At 49.9% G+C, this 21,741-nt stretch overlaps 1 protein-coding gene across 1 annotated transcript; it reads left to right on the top strand.

Moving 5' to 3' along the window:
* Window positions 1-759: 759 nt before the first annotated feature.
* On the top strand, window positions 760-20,891 carry KLHDC8B (kelch domain containing 8B). Its single transcript, XM_056861061.1, has 5 exons — window positions 760-1,318; window positions 13,096-13,260; window positions 16,237-16,461; window positions 17,294-17,395; window positions 20,680-20,891. The coding sequence occupies exons 1-5, from the start codon at window positions 943-945 to the stop codon at window positions 20,874-20,876; spliced, it is 1,065 nt and encodes a 354-aa protein (XP_056717039.1). The 5' UTR covers window positions 760-942; the 3' UTR covers window positions 20,877-20,891.
* The last annotated feature ends 850 nt before the right edge of the window (window positions 20,892-21,741 follow it).

Raw genomic sequence — 21,741 nt, 5'->3', positions numbered from 1 at the left:
GTCCACAGCCCAGGCCGCCTGAAGCCTTATCTGGTTGACGAATCTGGGATTGTTGCCTGAATATAAAGGGCAGCGGAGGTCTGGGGGGGGGGACAATTTAGGAGAGGCTTCCAGTAATCCAGCACGGCTTGTCGTTCTCTGCAGCCAAACTCCTTAAAATTACTCTCATGGCAGTCACTAGTAACATTCTTCCCTCCTTCCGCGCTTTCTCTGTTCCCTGCCGGCATGGTGTAGTGGTTAAGAGCAGTGGTTTGGAGCGGTGGACTTTGATCTGGAGAACCGGGTTTGATTCCCCACTCCTCCACATGAAGCCAGCTGGGTGACCTTGGGCTAGTCACACTCTCAGCCCCACCTACCTCTCAGGGTGTCTGTTGTGGGGAAGGGAAGGTGATGGTAAGCCGGTTTGATTCTTCCTTAAGTGGGAGAGAAAGTCAGCATATAAAAACGAACTCTTCTTCTTCACCGTAGACTTCCCTGCGGCAGGAACTATCATCGGTGCAAAGACTCGAAAGGCACAAACTGTGGAAGAGGGCTTTCTGAGAGACCCCAGCTGCCCAAAAACCAGCTGAAGTGTGGTGCTGAACTCCCAACATTTGAGGCTTAGCCTGAGCGTCCGGAGAGTCCTGCAGGACAGCCCTAGTCATTCTGGGTAGGAATGGTTCCTCTCTTGCTGAAACCAGCATCCCTCAGGCATCTTGGCGCAACTCATTTGCTCCCTCGCCGCCCCCAGGACTCTCCCTGCAGTTCTACCGGCTTCCCCTTCCACCCATGTCTCGTCGATGTGGAGTTTCGGCCGTAGAGGAAGTAGGACCTCCTACTTCTCTCAGGCCTGTCCCTACGGGCCCCTGCAGGGCTGTGTGGAAGACCGCCGGGCCGAGACGCCAAGTCTGTCCTGGGACTGTTGCCATGTCTGCCTCCTGAGATGCCAGGCCGTGGGACGGAATGGAAGCTGCCGATGCCAAATCCTTCTTCTGGGAGACTTTCCCCCCGCTGCCCACTTGCCGTGTGTACTGCAGCCCGGCCTATCAGGATGGGCACCTCTTTGTGGTGGGGGGCTGCAGTCAGCAGGCTTTCCCCCTGGACACTGCGGACATGTTGGATGTTGTTTCCCGGAAGTGGCTTTCGCTGCCGCCGATGCCTACGCCTCGGGCAGGGGCCGCCGCGGCGATGCTGGCCAAGCGGCTGATAGTGATCGGAGGGGTGGATTCCGCACAGAGCCCCCTGGCGTCAGTTGAAGTCTACAACATGGACGAGGGCAAGTGGGAGAAGAAAGCGGACCTCGCGCAGGCGTCTATGGGCATCTCTGCGGTTGAGAAAGGTAAGGTAGGTGGGGAATTTTCTCTGCAGTCGTTTGCAGTGGCCCTGAACTGGGCGGCCCAGGCTAGTCTGATATCGTCAGATCCCAGAAGCTAAGCAGGGTCGGCCCTGGTTGGTACTTGGGTGGGAGACCGTCAAGCAAGTCCAGGGTTGCTATGCAGAGGCAGGCAACGGCAAACCACCTCTGAAGGTCTCTTGCCTTGGAAACTCTATGAGGGGTCACCATAAGTCGATGGTGACTTAGCAGCTTTTTTTCACCACTGGTTTGCCTTGATGTTGGGCTAGAATCCCACAGCTGAGAGTGGTTGGTATTCCTACAGATATCTCATGTGGTGTAGAGAGGTTTTTTTAGTTGCAACCCCCAGCCAGAAAGAGACAATATTGGACTAAGAGCTGGGATGTGTGTGTGTGTTAAGTGCCATCAAGTTGCTTCCGACTCATGGCGACCCTGTGAATCAATTTCCTCTAAAATGTCCTACCTTTGACCGCCTTGCTCATATCTAGCAAATTGAGGGCCGTGGCTTCTTTTATAGAGTCAGTCCATCTCTTGTTGGGTCTTCCTCTTTTCCTGCTGCCTTCAACTTTTCCTTGCATAACTGTCTTTTCCAGTGACTCTTGCCTTCTCGTAATGTGACCAAAGTACAACATCCTCAGTTCAGTCATTTTAGCCTCTAGGCTCAGTTCAGGCTTGATTTGATCTATAATCCACTGATTTGTTTTTGTTTTTTCGTAGTCCATGGTATCCGTAACACTCTTTTCCAACACCACATTTCAATGGAATCTACGGTACTTCTTATCAGCTTTCTTCATCATCCAGCTTTCACACCCGTACATAGTATGGGATACCAAGTTCTAAACCCTTCTCTGCTGCGAAGTTTGCTAGATGACCTCGGTCCAGTTGCACACTGTCAGGGTTGGCGTAGGGATGAATAGGGAGGGGAAGGGCAGGGGCTCTGCATTCCTCCGAGGAACAGCGGGGTAAAAGTCAGCTTAAGTACTCATTGCAAAGAAGGTGATTCTCACTTTTAATGTGTGGGAATCAAGCAAGAAAAGCCTGCCTGTGTGGCATTTGTATGCCCCTGGCATCTCTTTCAGCCACTGCGCATGCCCTGTTACCAGCATCCTACATTCCTAAGCTGTAGGTCCCCTTATGTGTTGAATCATGTGCAACATGTGTAGTTTTACACTGGGTAAGTTCTTCTTGCTCCACCATCACCGAACCAGAGAGTTGGGTGCTGAAATTGTAATCCCGCGCAGGGTTTCTCTAGTCTAAATCTATTGGTTAGGCTTTTAAAAAGGTAAGTAGCCATTTGCCTGGTCACCTGCGGTGCATGGGAGCTGCTTCCAGGGGTGTGGCTTGTTTTATATTCCTTTTAGGCCACAAATAAATGCCAAAAGTATGCCGGAGCAAGCTGGCTAGTAAGTGTTTTCTGCAGGGTTGTGAACATGTTGCAAAGGGTGAAGCAGTACCTAGGAAGACATCCATCTGCACCAGTAATATGCTGTTGGCTCATGCAGTCAGCAGAGTTAGTTTCTGCTGATGAATAAATTGTGACACGCTTTCAGGGTATCTGATCTCCATTTTTGGTATGTTGTTCCTATCCACTCTCTGCTGCAGCCTTTGAATTCTAGGCTTCTCTCCCTCCCTCCCTCCATCTTGTTGCTTCTTTTTTTAACTACAGTGATTCATACAATTGGGAGTAGATTCAAAAGCCTTCTCTGATAAAACATAAATAGCTAATAATTTGGACTTTGAAAATTTGAATGTAAATGTTATCAGTCTGCCTGATTTTGTTTTTTCATTGCATTAAGCATAGTGGTCAGTTGGTAACATAAATAGTTAACATTTACATTCAGATTTTCAAACTATTATCAATCGACCTCAGACCCAGCGTGGTATAGTGGTTAAGAGCGGTGGATTCTAATCTGGAGAACCAGGTTGGTTTCCCCACTCCTACACGTGAAGCCTGCTGGGTGACCGAGGGCTAGTCACAGTTCTCTTAGAGCAGGCGATTGTAAGCCTGGTTTGAAACTCCTTAAAAAGGTAGATAAAATCGGGGTATAAAAACCAACTCCTCTTCTTACTCTTCTGACTTTTTTAATTCATTGCATTAAACATAGTGACCAATTGATAATAGTTAATGGAATAATGTAGGGGGGTCGAACTCAGTTGTTACGAGGGCTGGATATGACTTAAATGTCACTTGGTCGGGCTGGGCCATGCCTCACCAGCCCAGATTGAGGGTGGTGGTGGCTGCCACAGCTGGCTCGCGTGCCGGATAAGAGCTCTTAATGGGGCCGGATTTGGCCCTCAGCCCTTACGTTTGACACCCTGCCTTTTCTCCTCGTGAGGGAGAGCAAGGAGTTATGCCGAACACCAAATCTGAGTCTCTGCTCCTGGGAATGCTTTTCACAGTCCCTCTCCCTCATTTGGCAGATGAGTATGTGCACTTTGGCTTGGGGAAGGGGGGGGGACGACTCATGGAGAAACCTCCCGCACTGTTTTCACAGCTGTTTTAAGAAAAAGCAAAATGAAAGTTGTGATTGTAAGATGGTTTGAGTCTCCCTTAAGTGGTAGAGAAAGTCGGCATACAAAAACCAACTCTTCTTCTCCCCCACGGGGACCCAGAGCAGCGTACATCATTCTCCTCTCCTCTTACATCGCTCTGTGTCCTCACAACAAACTTGTGTGGTAGGTCAGGCTGAGAGAAAGCGACTGGACCAAGCAAGCTTGGTCACCCAGCAAGCTTCCATGGAAGAGCGGGGGGGGGGGTGTTCCAAACATCCTAGTCCAGCAATCTAACCAATAAACCAATGGACAGGAAAAATATGTAGGTAGATAAGGAAGAGTGCAATCCTCAGGGATGGGGTAGATGCAGTGGGCTCGGGGGCAGTGAAGCCGCACCACCTTCTGAGCAGCTTGCTGCCAGGTGCAGCAAGCCAAAAATGTTATTTCCCCGAAAACCCTGTGAAACTGCTCCATACAGTTCCACGGGGCTGCACCACCATTTTTGCAGGCACAAGTTTGCGCCAGCAAAAGGGGACGTTCCTGGGGCGAAAGGGCCCGGAAATGCTCCCTTTGGAGCCAGTGTGAGCCCTTGTGCCAGGGAAACACTACCGCAGTGGCAGCACCAGCACCCATGCATGGCACTGCTGCACAGCACCCCAGCAACGCCGTAAGTAGCCCTGCACTGGCATTAGTGCCAGTTTAGCCAGCACAAGAAGAGGAGTTGGTTTTTATATGACTACTTTCTCTACCACTTAAGGGAGACTCACTGGCTTACAATCACCTTCCCTTCCCCTCCCCACAACAGACACCCTGAGAGGTAGGTGGGGCTGAGAGAGCTCTAAGAGAGCTGTGACTAGCCCAAGGTCACCCAGCTGGCTTCATGTGTAGGAGTGGGGAAACCAACCTGGTTCTCCAGATTAGAGTCCACCGCTCTTATCTACCATCCACCGTCCCCAAGCCCACTGTAACTACAACCACTTGGCTCTCTGAGTGACACTAATTCTGTGTTAGTGTAGCCAGCGTGGTGTAGTGGTTAAGAGTGGTGATTTGGAGCTGTGGAGTCTGATCTGGAGAACCAAGTTTGATTCCCCACTTCTCCACATGAAGCCAGCTGGGTGACCTTGGGACCTAGTCACAACTCTCTTAGACCTCTCTCAGCCCCACCGACCTCACAGGGTGTCTGTTGTGGGGAGGGGAAGGGAAGGAGATTGTAAGCCGGTTTGATTCTTCCTTAAGTGGTAAAGTCGGCATATAAAAACCAACTTTTCTTCTTCTTCTAAATGTTGAGAGCAGCCCCCACCCTGAGTAATTTTAAACTGGAGATGTTGACCGTTGACAGTGGGCCTTAATACATGCAGAGCGATTGCCCCTGCCATTGATCTGAGGCTTTTCTGCTTGGGCAGAAACATTGATTTTCTTTGTCCCCGTTCAATAATTTTTACATTGCGACCAGACAGTCAAAGGAGTTCATAATTCAAAAGTACAGCAGCCACAATCCGAAATGGCCACTTAAAAAAAATTATAATATATTTCACTCTGCCATTGCCGAGGGTGGCTGTTTTATAGGGTTGCCAACCTCCGGGTACTAGCTGGAGATCTCCTGCTATTACTAGTGATCTCCAGCCGATAGAGATCGGTTCCCCTGGAGAAAATGGCCACTTTGGCAATTGGACTCTATGGCATTGAAGCCCCTCCCCTCCCTAAACCCCACCCTCCTTAGGCTCTGCCCCCAAAACCTCCCACCGGTGGTAAAGAGGGACCTGGCAACCCTTCTGTTTTAACAGTTCCAGCCAATTCAGCCTGTAGAAAAAGAGAACACTAATTTGGGTAGAGAGAATATCTCCAATGAGGAGCAGAAAGACTTGGCAGGGATAATGGAACCCGGGGCGGGGGGGATGTTGTGTGTGTCATTTTTCCCCTTGTTTAGTCATGACAGCCTTGTTTCATAGTCCATAGCTGGTAGAATAAATATTTCATCTGCCAGCACAGTGTGTCCCAGGAGGGAGGTTACACATAGGTGAATTGGCCGATACAAAGCAGCGGTAAATAATTCATTGGTTTCATATCTCTGCTTACCTTAATTATCCAGTATTTAATTGCACTGCAAGAGCCCTTAGTGTTGACTGAAGTAGACTTTGCAAGAATTTTTTTTTTACATACACGCATCCAATTTTTTGCTGTGCTAATTTCTGAAATAAGTTGCTTCAGCTTTTGTATCACTGCCTGGTTTTGAATTTGATCCAGGAAGAAGAAGAGTTGGTTTTTATACCCTGCTTTTTCTTTAAGGAGTCTCAAAGCGGCTTACAATCGCCTTCCCTCCCCCTCCCCACAGCAGACACCCTGTGAGGTAGGTGGGGCTGAGAGAGCTCTAAGAGAGCTGTGACTAGCCCAAGGTCACCCAACTGGCTTTGTATGGAGGAGTGGGGAATCGAATCCAGTTATCCAGATTAGAGTCTCCTGCTCCTAACCGCTACATGCTGGCTCTCACTTTGCTAATGTGGGTTTTGCTCTTTCATGCATCCATATGCCACTACATCAGTGGTGCGAGGAAAAATAAGAAGAAGAGTTGGTTTTTATACCTCACTTTTCTCTACCTTAAGGAGTCTCAAAGCAGCTCACAATCACATCCCCCTCACAACAGGCACCTTGTGAGGTAGGTTAGGGCTGAGAGAGTTCGGAGAGAACTGTGACTGGCCCAAGGTCACCCAGCAGGCTTCATGTGGAGGAGCAAGGAATCGAACCCGGTTCTCCAGATTAGAATCCGTTGCTCTTAACCACTATACCATGCTGGCTCTCAAAGGGGAGATTTTATTCCCTAGAGTTCTGTGGGTACGGATGGTGGCAGCATTAACAGCTTGGAGAGCTCAGTGGTAGAGCATCTGCTTGGCATGTAGAAGGTCCCAGATTCAATCCCCGGCATCTCCAGTTAAAGGGATTAGGCAAGTAGATGATGTGAAAGACCTCTGCCTGAGACCCTGGAGAGCCGCTGCCGGTCTGAGTAGACAATACTGACTTTGATGGACCAAGGGTCTGATTCAGTATAAGGCAACTTCATGTGTTCATGTGTATTCCCGTTGGCTTGGTTGGAGCAAGAAGGCTGATTATACTCAATGCTATTAGAACTGGGGCAATGAGTCTTCCATGCTGCTGAGCTACTATGTTGGACCATGGTCTGATGCCGCATCTCCCAGCTGCTGTTGGGTTTGGCCAACCCAGCACAACACTTAATGAAAGGGATGCAGGCAGAGAGAGGCTGCCCATGAGCCAAAGGGGCACATCCCTATGGAGCCATGGTTGTGATAGCCTCCCCACCCCCATTACACATTGGGGGACGGAAACCTTTAAGTCCCCACTTGCAGTTTGGAGAGCGGTGGGCAGGCTGCATTGGAAACCAAACTTGGCAGTGTGGCTGGGTTGCCATGGCATCTCCAGGGATACAATGCAGTGAGTATAATTAGATGTGATTGCCTAGGATCCCCATGTTGTTCATTGGGGAGTATGTTGCAGAGGGAGGAGTGGGCACCACATCTGGAATTGGCAGGTGCTGAGGACCTGTCAGATGGCAGTAAGACGGGGGGGGGGGGAATTTGTTTTGAAATATGTGTGTGGGGGTGGGTTGGGATGTCAGCCAGCACGAAGAATAAGTTACCTGTTGTAGAATAAGATGCAGACAGAATGTGGAAAATGTGGCCATGTTGATGCCAGGTGTGTCTAATGGGGAGGTGGGCCATCCTTAAAACATGCTTTAGGGCACCATTACCCTAAGAACACAAGAAAGACCATGCTGGATCAGACCAAGGTCCAGCAGTCTGTTTACACAGTGGCCAACCAGGTGCCTCTAGGAAGCCCACAAATAAGATGACTGCAGCAGCAGCGTCCTGCCTGTGTTCCACAGCACCTAATATAACGGGCATGCTCCTCTGACCCTGGAGAGAATAGGGATGCATCATGACTAGTAGCCATTTTTACTAGTAGCCATGGATAGCCCTCTCCTCCATGAATGTGTCCACTCCCCTTTTAAAGCCTTCCAAGTTGGCAGCCATCACCACATCCTGGGGAAGGGAGTTCCACCATTTAACTACGCGTTGTGTGAAGAAATACTTCCTTTTACCTGTTTTGAATCTCTTACCCTCCAGCTTCAGCAGATGACCCCGCATCCTGGTATTATGAGAGATGGAGAAAAGTTTCTCCCTGTCCACTCTCTCCATACCACTTTCCTTCTGCTGGCAACCCAGGGGTAACTTGGTAAATAGGATTAAATTAGGGGGGCTAGTTCTTCCAGCTTTACTGCTGGGATAAATCCATCCTGAAACACTATCAGCCAGACTGCCTGCCATCGCCTACTGGATTATTGAACAGTAGGGACTCGTAATATCTCTGAAGAATAGACCTTCCTGTTAATGCTGCCAGATTGTATTTCTGAATAATAACTCCGCCAGCTTTCAATCTTCAGCCACCCCGGCTCCTCTCGTCTTTCCTCAAGGGCTCTTGGGCCCTTTGTTCCTCTCTCGGCCACAAGGGCAAAGGCGCCAGTCTGTGGAGTGAGATGGAGCTAGCAGAATTCCTCACCCGACCTCATTCAGAGCACACCGGTTTACTTAACCCGAGAGGTTAGGCTTTATTATTTAACATACACAAAGAGCATAACATTGCATTCAGGGAAGTAGCTCCCCCCCCCACCCCAACACCCTTTCTAGCTTAATATGTGCCCTGAATGACACGTCTGGGCGTTACAAGGTGTACTTAGCTGCTAAAGATCAGTCGCAAAGAGCAGTTAGAAACCAAAACCCCTGCCTCCTTGGCAGAAGGCACTGCCTCGAAATGGCTGATGCCAGAATTAAGAGAACTAAATGACAGACTTGGTGATAGGGGAAAAACTTGGCTGGGAGCCATCTTGAGTGTATAAGGCTGTGCAAGGAGGTAGAACAACAACAGGCGGAGGAGATTAAGATGGTTCTCCTCCGGAAAGCTCTCCCAGATGGACTCCCTTTCACAGGTGCCCTGAAGCTGAGCAGTTCCCAGAGGTGATATCTTTTTTGTCATCCTTCATAGCGAACGAAGGGCAAGTTTATGCCTGTCCTGTTGGGAGAAGACACAACACATCTGGGACTGTCTGCCAATGTTTGGAATATAAACCAACATCGGCTAGGAACAGAGTGGAGCTAAGTGACCCTTGGCCGTTGAGTAATGGAGACTCTTTAGCCAAGACAGGCGCATATTTAATGGAGGATTATATTTGGCTGTATCTATATGACGGCAAGAAAATTGCTCCTCTCCTATGGCAGAAGCCCTGAGCAGGGTGGGAATAGCCAGAAATAGCATATGTGTGCCGTCTGCACATGCACTATAAGTGCAGCCCACACCACCCCTCTTTCCCATTCACTTTTCATTTCCCTTTCAGCGGGGGCTAGGGAATAGCGTGCGGCAGCAAGCTGCTCCGTGCCATTTTGGAAGTGGTGTTTTGCTCCCCTTCCCTACAGTGGCCACAGGTGGATCATCCACATGCACTGCTTCCACACAGGGATTTTCCCCTGGGTGAAACACAGCATATGGCCCCATATTATTGGGGATCTTCCCCATCATGGTGTGCTCTTTCCAGCTGTAGTTTTACAGAGCTCCTGGGATTGTCTCTAATCTGGAGAACCGGGTTTGATTCCCCACTCCTCCACATGAGCGGCACAGGCTAATCTGGTGAAACGGGCCGGTTGCCCCACTCCTCCTCATGAAGCCTGCTGGGGGACCTTGGGCCAGTCACAGTTGTCTCCGAACTCTCTCAACCCCACCTACCTCACAGAGTGTCTGTTGTGGAAGGGGGGAGGTGATTGTAAGCCGCTTTGAGGCTCCTTAAAGGTAGAGAAAAACAGGGTATAAAAACCCAACTCTTCTTCTCTTCCCTTTTAAGCCAGAGCCAAGAAAATCCTCCTTTGCTCTGTCTTAAATGGGAAATGGCTCACCATCTACAGGCAGGGCCTCTGCATGAAAGGTCTGCTCACAGCCAATCTCCCTCCCTCCCTGGGGGGCTTTTGTCTTGTAACACTTTTCCTTATCAGCTCAGCTGTGAGCCCTGGCTCAGCTGGAGGGGTGTGTGGGCAGATTGGCAAGATCTCCTCGCCAGCAGATGTTTGAAGGCCACACCTGTAATTTTCCATCAGAAATGCCAATTCCACCTGAGGTTCACACCACACTCTCTCGCCATTTCAGTTAGATCAGTGGTTCCCAAAGTGGGCAGTACCACCCCCAGGGGGGGGTTACCTGGGGGGCACTAAGAGGCAAGGGGGCAGCAGGGAGGCACTAGAGATGGGCCCCTTCAACTGTTGTTCACTAATTTGCAATAGATCAAGCTATGTGTGAGCTCCAAGCTGGGAGCGCAGCTGGAGTCAAGGTCGAGTAGCTCAGCAGTTTGTTATGACGGCCTGCGCCCTGGCCGATAGCTGTTATCTATCATGGGAACCAGAGTCAGCCTGGTATCTAACGGTGCCTTTCTGATGTCTATGTTTCAACCTGCCCGCCTTTCCCCACTTGAGTCCTCGTCCCTTTTCCTGTAAGTTGCTGCCTTTCACCTTATGCTTCCCAAATAAATGGCTTCTTAGACAACTGTTTGGATGTTCTGTTAATTGGGATTTGACAGGTGGACTCAGACCTTACACTATGGCAACATTGTGGCAAATTTGGTGGAAGCAATCAGAATTTTTTTCCAGACTTTGAAGAGCTGGTACCACTGGATCAAGTTCCATCAGTTCTGTTGAATAAATTTCAACTGAAAGGTTTTGATTTGATTTGGAATAGATGTGCAGTTAATTGTTACTGTTTTGAAATTTTATTGCTCTTATCTTCTTTAGTGAGTCATGCAAACCCCTATTTCGAACAATGCTTTTTATAGGGTAGGGGGGTGCTGGGGTTGAGTTTGTGGAACCAAGGGTGGGTGGTGGCCCGAAACGTTTAGGAACCACTGAGTTAGATGCTGAAATGGAAAATCTTCAGAATTGTGGTCGAGATTCAACAGGGTTTGTTCCCTTTCATATTGACAACTGGTGGGTTCTCAGACTTTTCAAAGTGGGGCCTGCTATGACTAAGGAATGGGGGTATGTCCTGAGCAACACACACAAGCCTGTTTTACTACCCCAGCAGCCTCAGATCATATGAGAATCAGGCAATTGAAGCTTATGCAAGAAGGAAAGAAATCCCCCCCATGTATGGTGATAGATGAGGGGGCACCCTTTGCCATACTGCCATAAAGTGGCAAGAGGGATTATTTTTAATTATCCTGACGAGGGGAGCCCTAAAACCCAGGGGAGCTCAACAGGCCTCGTTGGTTCGATGCCAGCTGGTGGGAAATGTGGAGACTCAGCCCCCATTTCAGAGCGGGTCAAACAGAACCCCTCCCGTTGTGTTAGAACAGAATTAAATGATTCAGCTTGCTCATTGTGAGCTGGGAACTGATGGAAAAGTGAACATATTCTGCAATGTATTCTCCCTTTCCCCTTCCCTTTTCCCTCTCCTTCTCCCTCCCCTCTCTCTTGTCCTTCCCTACCTTCCCTTTCCCCCCCTTATGCTTCCTTTTCTGGTTGTTCTCTGTCTCCACCCCCCACCCCGAAGGAATTACACCTCTGGATTGTTGGGCCTTCTGTTGTTATCTGGCTCTCGGCTGCCGTTTAGGAACATCCTCCCCAAAGTAAAATGGTTATTTATGGCGCCATCTGTATGTAAACTGTATTGTATTGAATTTAGTTGTGGGTTTGAATTGTATTTTATATTTTGTACTATGTGTATGTACGCATGATGTTAGCCGCCCTGATCCCGGTATAAATAAAAATTATTATTATTGAATCATAGAATCACAGAGTTGGAAGGGACCACCAGGGTCATCTAGTCCAACCCCCTGCACAATGCAGGAAATTAACAACTACCTCCCCCCCACACCCCCAGTGACCCCCACTCCATGTCCAGAAGATGGCCAAGATGCCCTCCCTCTCACGATCTGCCCAAAGTCACAGAATCAGCATTGTTGGGATTCCTTGCAGGTGGACTCCAGCCCCTCACACACATACCAGTCCCCTCCAGCCTCTCAGAGGCCTCATACCCTAGACAGGTGGGGAGGAGGATCAAGATAGGGCCCTCTTCTTACTTTCCTTTCCCCCTCTTAAAAATGTAAGAATTCCGCATCACTTAATATGGAGTGAGTTTTTATTGTGGTTTTCATTTTTAGTATGTATATATATACAGCATTATTGAACAACAGGCTGTTATATTTCATGGCCATTTGGTGCATCATGGAGATGCAAGCAAAAATTTGCCGACAAGTGTCCAGACGCTCCTATCCCAGCTCACCCTCTTTCACCTTATCTCTCCTGGTTTTGTGGCCCACCTACGAAAAAGAGTTGTGACCCACTTTTGGATCTCGACCCACAGTTTGAAAACAACTGATCTATACACAAGCAGGACAAATTGCAGAGGCGTGACATTTATCAGTCATGAGTGGCTACATTCCTTTGCCACTGAAAGGCTACTGCTTGTATTTATTTATTCATTTATTTATAGTCTGCCTTTCTCACTTGGACTCAAGATGGATTACACAGTCAATACAATCCATGGATGGGACTTCCCAGCTTGAGGAATCATAGAGTTGGAAGGGACCACCAGGGTCATCTAGTCCAACCCCTTACACAATGCTGGAAATTTACAACTACCTCCCCCCACACCCTCAGTGACTCCTACTCCATGCCCAGAAGATTGCGGGGGAACCTCCAGGATCTCTAGCCAATCTGGCCTGGAGGAAAATTGCTTCCTGACCCCAAAGTGGCGATCGGCATTACCCTGATCTACCTAAATTCATAGAGTCAGCATTGCGACCGATGACCATCTAGCCTCTACTTAAAAACCTGCAAAGAAGGAGAGCCCACCACCTCCCAAGGAAGCCTGTTCCACTGATTTATGGTTATTATGTTTCCATAATTTGTGTGGGAGAGTTCCCCCAAGCTCGCTGGAGCAATTATAGGACCTTAGAAGCCTTTGCCGCATCCACCTGCCCCAACTTAGGTCTGATGATCCTACATCCTGGTTTTCCAGAACTTGAATCTCAAATGCCTGTGGTTTTTTCTTTTTTTCAACTTGGGTCCAGGTTGAACAGCTGTTAGAGGCAGCAGATTAGGCTAGCCTGATTGCTTTTGGCAGTGATTGTTTTTATGACTTCATATGGTAGCAGGCACGTGCACATTTCTTGTGCTCTCTCTCCGTGCCCACCTACTTAACCGTCCCCTCCTCTCTTCCAGATGGTGCTGTTTACACCTTAGGTGGGATGGGCTCAGACACATCACCTCAAGCACTGGTGCGGTTGTATGAGGCAGCAAAGGATCACTGGCTGCCCCTGCCCTCTATGCCCACGCCCTGCTATGGGGCCTCCACTTTCTTGCACGGAAACAAGATCTACGTGATGGGTAAGGAAGGACAATTTCCTAGGGCAGGAGGCACTCCCTGACGTCTGTGCAGTTCCGAAAGCATGCCCCACCTAGGAACTTCCTGCCAGCTAGGGTTGCCAGGTCCCTCTTCTCCACCGGCGGGAAGTTTTCGGGGCAGAGCCTGAGGAGGGTGGGGTTTGGGGAGGGGAGAGGCTTCAATGCCATAGTATTAAATTGCCAAAGCGGCCATTTTCTCCAGGCGAACTGATCTCTATCGGCTGGAGATCAGTTTTAATAGCAGCAGATCACCGGCTAGTACCTGGAAGTTACAATACAAAATAGGCACCTCGGTGCCAATACCAATGGTTAGATAATCTGCAACGGAGTCTCCAATACAAAAGTAGCAAAAACTTCTTATTGGTGCTTACACATATGACATATGTCATATGTGTAATGTGTAAGCACCAATAAGAATTTTTTTCTACTTTTGTATTGGAGTACCTGGAAGTTGGCAAGCTTACTGCCAGCTGATGCCCGCTGGGATGGAGCTGGATTTACTTCTGTTTAGCCTCTGCCCACAAGAATGTGCAAGGTGTTAACCTACAGCAGGGATGGGGAACCTCAGGCCCGGGGGCCGTATGCGGCCCCCGAGGACATTTTTTGTGGCCCTCAGGAGCTCCGGGGCCCTGCCGCAGAGGTGCAGCACAGGGCAGCCCTCCCTGAGGGTGTTCCTGGGGCCGCGGCTTGCAGGGGCGCTGCGGCACCCTTTGGACTGCCTCTTGCCGACTGACGGCTGTTGGTCGGCGAGAGGAGGGGGAGGGACACTTCCTCCAAGGCTGCCCCCTAAAGCCGCAGCGTGCAGGAACGCCGGGGCACACTGTAAGCCCCTCTTGCTGCCTGTCGGCTGTTGAGCAGTGAGAGGGAGGGGGGAAAAGAGGCCCGTGGCTACCGGCGGCAGAGCATGCATGCAGGAGCCGATCGGGCTTTGGGGGGCCTTTTGTGGACTCTGTGGGGGGAGGGCATGGAGCCTGGGGCCAGGTCGCTTAGGGCCAGCGGGTGTGTGTGGGGGGGGGGAAGGCTTTTCTCTCTCCCTCTCTTTCTGTCTCTTTCTTTGTCTCCCTTCGTCCTTTTCTTTCTCCCCCTCTTACCATTTTTTTCTCCCTCTCTCCCTTTTCCTCTTTCTGTTTTCCTTCCTTCCTTTCTTGCCGATCGACCGCAGGCTGCGCCCCCCCCAGCGCCTCGTTTGCTCGGGCCCACCGCTGGCTACTCTCCCGCCTGGGAGGGGGGGAGGACCGGGGGCGCCCTCCAGGCCTTCTCTGCATGGCCTCCCCTGTGGTTGCCAACCTCCAGGTGGTGGCTGGAGACCTGGCAACCCTAGCCTCTCCACCCCCCCACCGGGAGATCTACACCTGGTATGGCCCCCGAATAATGTTATAAATGTGCAAATGGCCCTTGGCAGGAAAAAGGTTCCCCACCCCTGACCTACAGTATGGAAATGGCAAAGGTTTTATGCAGAGGCGGCGCAGTCTAAAGCGAAGCGGGGGGAGGGGGAAGAGAGGCAAAGGCTGCATGAGAGAAAGAGAAAGAAAGAAAGATGAGCAAAGGGGAAATCGACAAAGAACCACGATCCCCGATCAGGCCACGCTGTGGTGATCCAGGGCCAGCCAAGCATGCGGGATTGTTCAAACAGTGCCCTGAAGGCTTTGCCTAACTCTAGGGGGGATGCTGTGTGTGACTGGCCCGGGCCTGTTTATACAATCTAAAATTAGATTTGGTTAATTGAAAGCCGTTATCCTGAGTCAGCAGCGGCTGCGTTCGATGAGTCAGGAACTCCAGGGTGTTTCGGCTACACGACCGTGCTCGGCTCCTGGGTCGTTCTGCGGTCGCCTGGTTTCTCAATGGAACCGTGAACTCCCATCTGTCACCGGTGACGACCCTGATGGGGGTTTACATGTCTATTAATCTAGACAAATGAGTTTTTGATTCTTTTAGAGCTGCCCTCTTCCGTTGGACCTAGCTATGGGATCTTGCAGCGATCAAACAAACCTGCAGCTAAAGAGAGTTTAACGGCTGGTTACGCAAGATCTTTTTTTTTCCCCTCAAGGGATCTTGTTGCTCTGGATCTGAAACACAGGGGCCTCAACCAGGGAGAGGGCTTTTTGTGCCCTGGTCCCAGCCTGGTGGAAATCTCTGTTGAACAAGACCCAGGCTTTGTGGGATCTGGATCAGTTCTGCAGGGCCTATAAGACAGAAATGTTTTGCTGGGCCTATTGTTGAGGGCAGCAACGGTTATTAAGCAGCTGGCTTCTCTTCCCCTTCCCTTCCCCTTTCCCCTCTCCTTCCCCTTTCCTTTCCTGTCCTTTCCTTACTGCTCCCCATCTGGCATAATCTGGCCATAATTGTTGTTAGAGTGCCATTTTAGTTTTAGTTAATTTGAATTTTAAAGTTTTTATACTAATACACACACACACAAATTCTGGTGGTATGGTTGTTTTTAGCTGCACTGAGCCCAGCTTGTTCCAGGAAAGGGTGGGGTAGAAACCTAATACAGGTTGAGTATCCCTTATCCAGACTGCTTGGGACTAGAAGGGGGTCTGTATTTTGTAACTTTTCATATTTTGGAATTTTTGCATATGGGACCTGAGTCTAAACATTCATTTATGTTTTATATTTGTTTTATATATACTTTATACACATAGCCTGAATGTAATTTTAAGCAATATTTTAAAAATAATTTTGTGTACACGGAACCATCAATCGCACGCTGAGGGCCTGTGAGTAACGCCTGCATGCCGGCTCAAAAGGTCCGGTTTTTGGATCAGGCCGGATATCGGATGTCCGGATAAAGGATACTCAGCCTGTAAAATAAAATAAAAAATAAAGAGTTTGGTTGTCTAAGACAACATCCCTTCCCTCCTTAGCCTCTGGACCCTCAGCGAGCCTGTGTGGTTGCATTCCTCATCCACAGAGAACGGGTTTGTGAATCAGGGTATTGGGAATCTTCTCTTTCCACAGGAGGAAGGCAGGGGAAGCTGCCCGTCACGGCCTTGGAAGCCTTCGATCTGGAAGTGAGGAGCTGGACGCGCTTCCCCAGCGTGCCCAGCCGGCGTGCCTTTGCCAGCTGTGCCATGGTTGACGGCTGCTTCTTCAGCCTGGGAGGACTGCAGCAGCCCGGCCCCCACAACTTCTATTCCCGGCCCCACTTTGTCAACACTGTGGAAATGTTTGACTTGGAAGAGGGTGAGCCATAGCCTGGGTCGGTGTATGAGCAGAGGGGGGTGAGGGTTTGGAGTCCTCCTGAGGTCAGCTGAAATTTGCCCTCCTCAGTAGGAAAGGTGGACTAGACCTCCAGCCAGCATGGTGTAGTGGTTAAGAGCGGTGGTTTGGAGCTGTGGACTCTAATCTGGAGAATCGGGTTTGATTCCCCATTCCTCCACATAAGCGGCGGGCATTAATCTGGTGAACTGGGTTGGTTTCCCCGCTCCTACACATGAAGCCAGCTGGGTGACCTTGGGCTAGTCACAGCTCTCTCAGCCTCACCTACCTCACAGGGTGACTGTTGTGGGGAGGGGAAGGTGATTGTAAGCCGGTTTGATTCTCCCTTAAGTGGTAGAGAAAGTTGGCATATAAAAACCAACTCTTCTTCTCCTTCTTTCCTGCCTTTGTTGGTAAGACACACACACCCCTATATTGAACACATGAAGCTGACTTATACTGAATCAGACCCTTGGTCCGTCAAAGTCAGTATTGTCTACTCAGACCGGCAGCGGCTCTCCAGGGTCTCAGGTGGAGGTCTTTCACATCACCTACTTGCCTAGTCCCTTTAACTGGAGATGCCGGGGATTGAACCTGGGACCTTCTGCATGCCAAGCAGATGTTCTACTACTGAGCCACAACCCCTCCCCATATTAGGGAATGCAATATTCTCACCAAGATCTATCTTCCCATCCAGGGCCTTTGACCCATCCCAAATGTGCAGGATTCTTGCTCCTCTCTTTCAGCTGCCAATCTAGTTCTTCTTCCTTTGTGGCAAGCGAACCCCTACTCCCTCTCACCCCTTTTTCCCCTTCAGGGTCCTGGAGTCGGCTGAGCCGAGCCACCCGCATGAGGGAGAAGAGGGCTGACTTTGTGGCTGGTGGCCTGGGTGGGCGAGTGGTGGTGGCTGGCGGCCTCGGTAAGTGTCGCAGATCAGGGTCATCTGGCTGATTGGGGTGGGGAACAGGAATGAGCACAGAAACTCAAGGCTGTGTTTGGGGAGTGAGAGGTCAAGTCCTCAGCCTGTTGTGAGATAGAGTAGCCCTAAAATAGATAGCCCTACTCCCTAAGTGTGGCCCCTGACCTGCAGAGGCACCCCTTAAAGCTGTTCCTCTTTACCCCATTGCTGCTTCTGATTTGCAATTCCATTTTTGGGGTAAGTTTTTCTCTAAACTGGGCTTAGCGAGAGCCAGTGTGGTGTAGTGGTTAGGAGCAGGGGACTCTAATCTGGAGAACCGGGTTTGATTCCCCATTCCCCGCATGAGCAGCGGACTCTAATCTGGTGAACAGGGTTGCTTTCCCCACTCCTCCACATGAAGTCTACTGGGTGACCTTGGGCTAGTCAGTTCTCTCTGCACTCTCTCAGCCTCATCTACCTCACAGGGTGTGTGTTGCGAGGAAAGGAAAGGAAGGGGATTGTGAGCCACTTTAAGACTCCTTAAAGGTAGATAAAAGCAGGGTATAAAAACCAACTCTTCTCCTCCTCAGCGGGGTGGGGGAACAGTCTGAGGAGCAGGGGACTGCAGAAGAGAAAAGGAGGAGGGTCCACTACTTTCCAATGCAAACACCCCAGCCTTGCAGTCCTATTAGACAGCAAAAGCTCAGTTGAGAATACTGCTTGCTGTGTGAGATTTAGTTCCACTTTAATGTGGAATTAGCATGTATTAAAGTACTTTCCTCAATTTCACGTCTTCATTTGGCCGTTACTGTTCTCCCTTCTCACAGTAAACCTGTGAACGGTAGTTAGGCTGAGGGGGAATGACTGGGCCGAGGTCACCCAGTGGCCCTCGTGGCAGAAAGAGGAATTTGAACCCAGGTCTCCACTGTGTAACCACTACACCGTGCTGCCTCTTCAGTCATCCTGTCGTAGTTGCAATTAGAGTATTGCAAAGTTAGAGGCAGAGTAGGATGCAGCCTAGGGCCCAGAGGAGAAACCATTCCAGATTATTTAATTATTGTGGAGAAAAGTAGAGTTTGAGGCATGTGCCCTATGCTAACAAGTTATGGGATTCCTGCAGGATAATTAATTTTGAGTGAAAGGCAGCTTTATAGAGGATTGTAAGACTAAGCTTGAGGGAAGAAAAAGGAAAAAAAATGTCCTCTTTTGCGTTAGTTTAGTTCTCCTGTCAGACAATGAGGGAAATTAGAGTGATGGGTATTATCTGCTCCCAGCTAAGTCACCTTGAGGTTTTGCTCTGACATGTGGCTTTCTTACAGGGTGGCGTTCCTTTTGGTTATCTTGCAGCTGAGAGAGCAGAGTCTATTTTAAAATAAATTTGAGAGGAATTAGGCTAAGACAGAGCGACTTGCCCCAGGGCATCCACCGAGCTTCAGAGCCCAATGAGGATTTGAGCCTGGGTTTCTTCAGCAAGTGTCCGACAGTTCTATCCTACACGCTACAGTGGTTCTTTAATCACATTAATACAGGTAGATCACGATGGGTAGCCGTGTTAGTCTGTCAGCAGCAGTAGAAAAGAGCAAGAGTCCAGTAGCGCCTTAAAGACTAACAACATTTCTGGCAAGGTATGAGCTTTTGTGAGTCACAGCTCACAGCCAGCATGGTGGTGTGGTTAAGAGTGATGGTTTAAAGTGGTGGACTCTGGAGAACTGGGTTTGATTCCCCACTCTTCCATATGAGCAGCGGAGGCTAATCTGGTGAACTGGATTTGTTTCTCCTCCACATGAAGCCAGCTGGGTGACCTTGGGCTAGTCACAGCTCTCTTATGGCTCTCTCAGCCCCACCTACCTCACAGGCTGTCTGTTGTGGGGAGGGGAAGGTGATTGTAAGCCAGTTTGATTCTTCCTTAAGTGGTAGAGAAAGTTGGCATATAAAAACCAAATCTTCTCCAGATTAATACAGGCATATCAGTGAACAGGAGGACATTGGGCTGGAAGGGAGTGGGAACTGTTTTCAACATGGGGCAAAAGTGTCTTGCAGTACAATCCTAAGCATACTTTCCTGGGAGTAAGCCTCACTGAGTCGACCTGCTTAGGATTGTGGTTTTGGAGAGCAAGTCTCTTCAGAAGTGAGTCCTATTTTATTCAGTGGGGACGACTCCAACGGAAGTGTACTTAAGATCTCACAGCATTGATGTGTGAATGAGAGGTATGACTCCCCCCCCCCGACCAGTGAAAATTGTGTCCGTCTCATTTAGTGCATTCATGCTGAAGACCACTTCCCGTAGATTAACTCCCAGGCTTTTCTGCAGAGTGGTAAAAGGATGGCAGTAGATATTATTGGTTCTAGCTATTCCCACACATTGTATTATGTGCTCTACTCCATGCTGAAGACGGAACCACGTGGTAGTCACTGTGTGTGAATAATGCAGAATTTTAATCTTATGTAGACCCAACTGTGACCTGAGCATGCAGAGTAGCTAGCCAATGCTCACCTGCCTCTAGGATGCACAGCGCCTCCATCTCTTTGTGGTTATGAATGGCTTTATGGCTTCTTTGCACACTGAATCTCCTCACACACACAACACAGAGGTTGCAGTCCTCCCTTCTACCCCTCCTGCTAAGGAAGCCGGTGACTCACCCGTCTCCCATTTACGGGCGAGCTTTGCCTGTCATTTTTACAATGAGAATGTCTACTTTGGAAAGCCTGGAGGATTTACTTCTTTGGCATATCTAGTTGGGGGGTGGGGGTGGGTGGGGATTGCCTCTGGTGATTGCTTCTCTCAGCAGAAAAGGCATCTGAACCGAATCTCTCTATCCAGCCTTCTTCTTTTCCTTAAAAAGAGCCTAGCAATGTACAATGTCTAACAGTGTGTGTGTGTGTGTGTGTGTGTGTGTGTGTGTGTGTGTGTGAAGTGCCGTCAAGTCGCTTCCGACTCATGGCGACCCTATGAATCAAAGTTTGGAGCGGTGGACTCTGATCTGGAGAACTGGGTTTGATTTCCCACTCCACATGAGTGGCAGACGCTAACCTGTGAACCGTGCTAGTTTCTCCACTCCTACACATAAAGCCAGCTAGGTGACCTTGGGCTAGTCACAGCTCTCTTAGAGCTCTCTCAGCCCCACCTACCTCACAGGATGCCTGTTGTGGGGAGGGGAAGGGCAGGTGATTGTAAGCCAGTTTGATTCTTCCTTAAGTGGTAGTTGGCATATAAAAACCAACTCTTCTTCCTCCTCCACCGTAACTTGAACAGCTTAGGCAACTGTCAATGGGTTCATGGGTCTGTCTCCTCTCTTCCTTTCCAGGGAACCAGTCGAGTCCTCTGGGCTCCGTGGAAGGGTTTAACTTGGCAAAGAAGAAATGGGAACCGCTGCCCTCCATGCCCACCGGCCGCTGTTCGTGCTCCAGTTTGCAGGCGGGCAACCTGCTCTTTGTGATCGGAGGGGTGGCGCAGGGCCCCAGCAGCACAGTGGAGGCCCTGTGCCTCCGGGACGGGGTCTGAGTGACGTGCCCTGGTGGAAGGTTTCCTCCAGCCAAGACAAGCCGAGAAGGCTGAAGTGCCTGACGACAGTGACAGGATGTGCGCTTTGAGGGAGCGGGGAGGAGAGCATGCGCTTTGCCACCCATGTGGCGGCCCCGCAGCAGTGACCTTTTCCTTTTGCTGTTTTCCAAATAACTCATTCCATCTTCTCAAAAAGCATAGAGTGGCGGGGCCAGGGCAGGGGTCAAGCAGCCAATTGCTGTTCTCGCCTGCTGGATCAAGGTACACTCCATGGAGCTGACTCTTTCCGTACCGGAGCAAAAGACCCCGGCCCACCCTCAGCTGCGGTCTCTTCGCTGCACATTACTGTCTGACTCCCCAAGCAGTGCCAGGCGGATGTCTTGAGAACAGGGACAGAGCTGTGCTTCTCAGGTTAGAATCGGCTGTGTAATTCCGTCACCCAGCTCACCATTCAACTCCCATCTCTTCGTTATCTCTCCTTCGATTGGATTTTAGATTGTACTCTCTCCAGGGCACAGTCTCTCCCTCTCTCTTTCCCTCTTCTGTAAAGTGCCGTGTACGCTGACGGTGCTGCGTTTGCAACAACTCGCATTTTTAATGCACCGTTCTAAAGATGCCAGAATAGGGTTAAGTGGCAGCCTGGTGAGTGGGAGTTGAGCACGAGATTCGGCAGTCACGTGACCCTTCGCCCATGTTCCCACCGTGCCCATCGGGGCCATGTGAATTGGCCCTTGGATGCAAAAGGGCAGTGGGGTTTCCTCAGCTGGCCCTGGGGAAGGTGTGTGAAGGGAGGTTCCCTCCAAGCAGGGCAGGTATGCCGGGGTTACCCCTTTCAGCTGTCCTTGCTAGCATTTTCATGTTTGTC

The sequence above is a fragment of the Euleptes europaea genome, chromosome 1, assembly GCF_029931775.1.
Source record: "Euleptes europaea isolate rEulEur1 chromosome 1, rEulEur1.hap1, whole genome shotgun sequence".
NCBI lineage: Eukaryota > Metazoa > Chordata > Lepidosauria > Squamata > Sphaerodactylidae > Euleptes > Euleptes europaea.
Note: the sequence above shows the minus strand (reverse complement) of the source record. Positions and strands in the feature narration are given on the sequence as shown.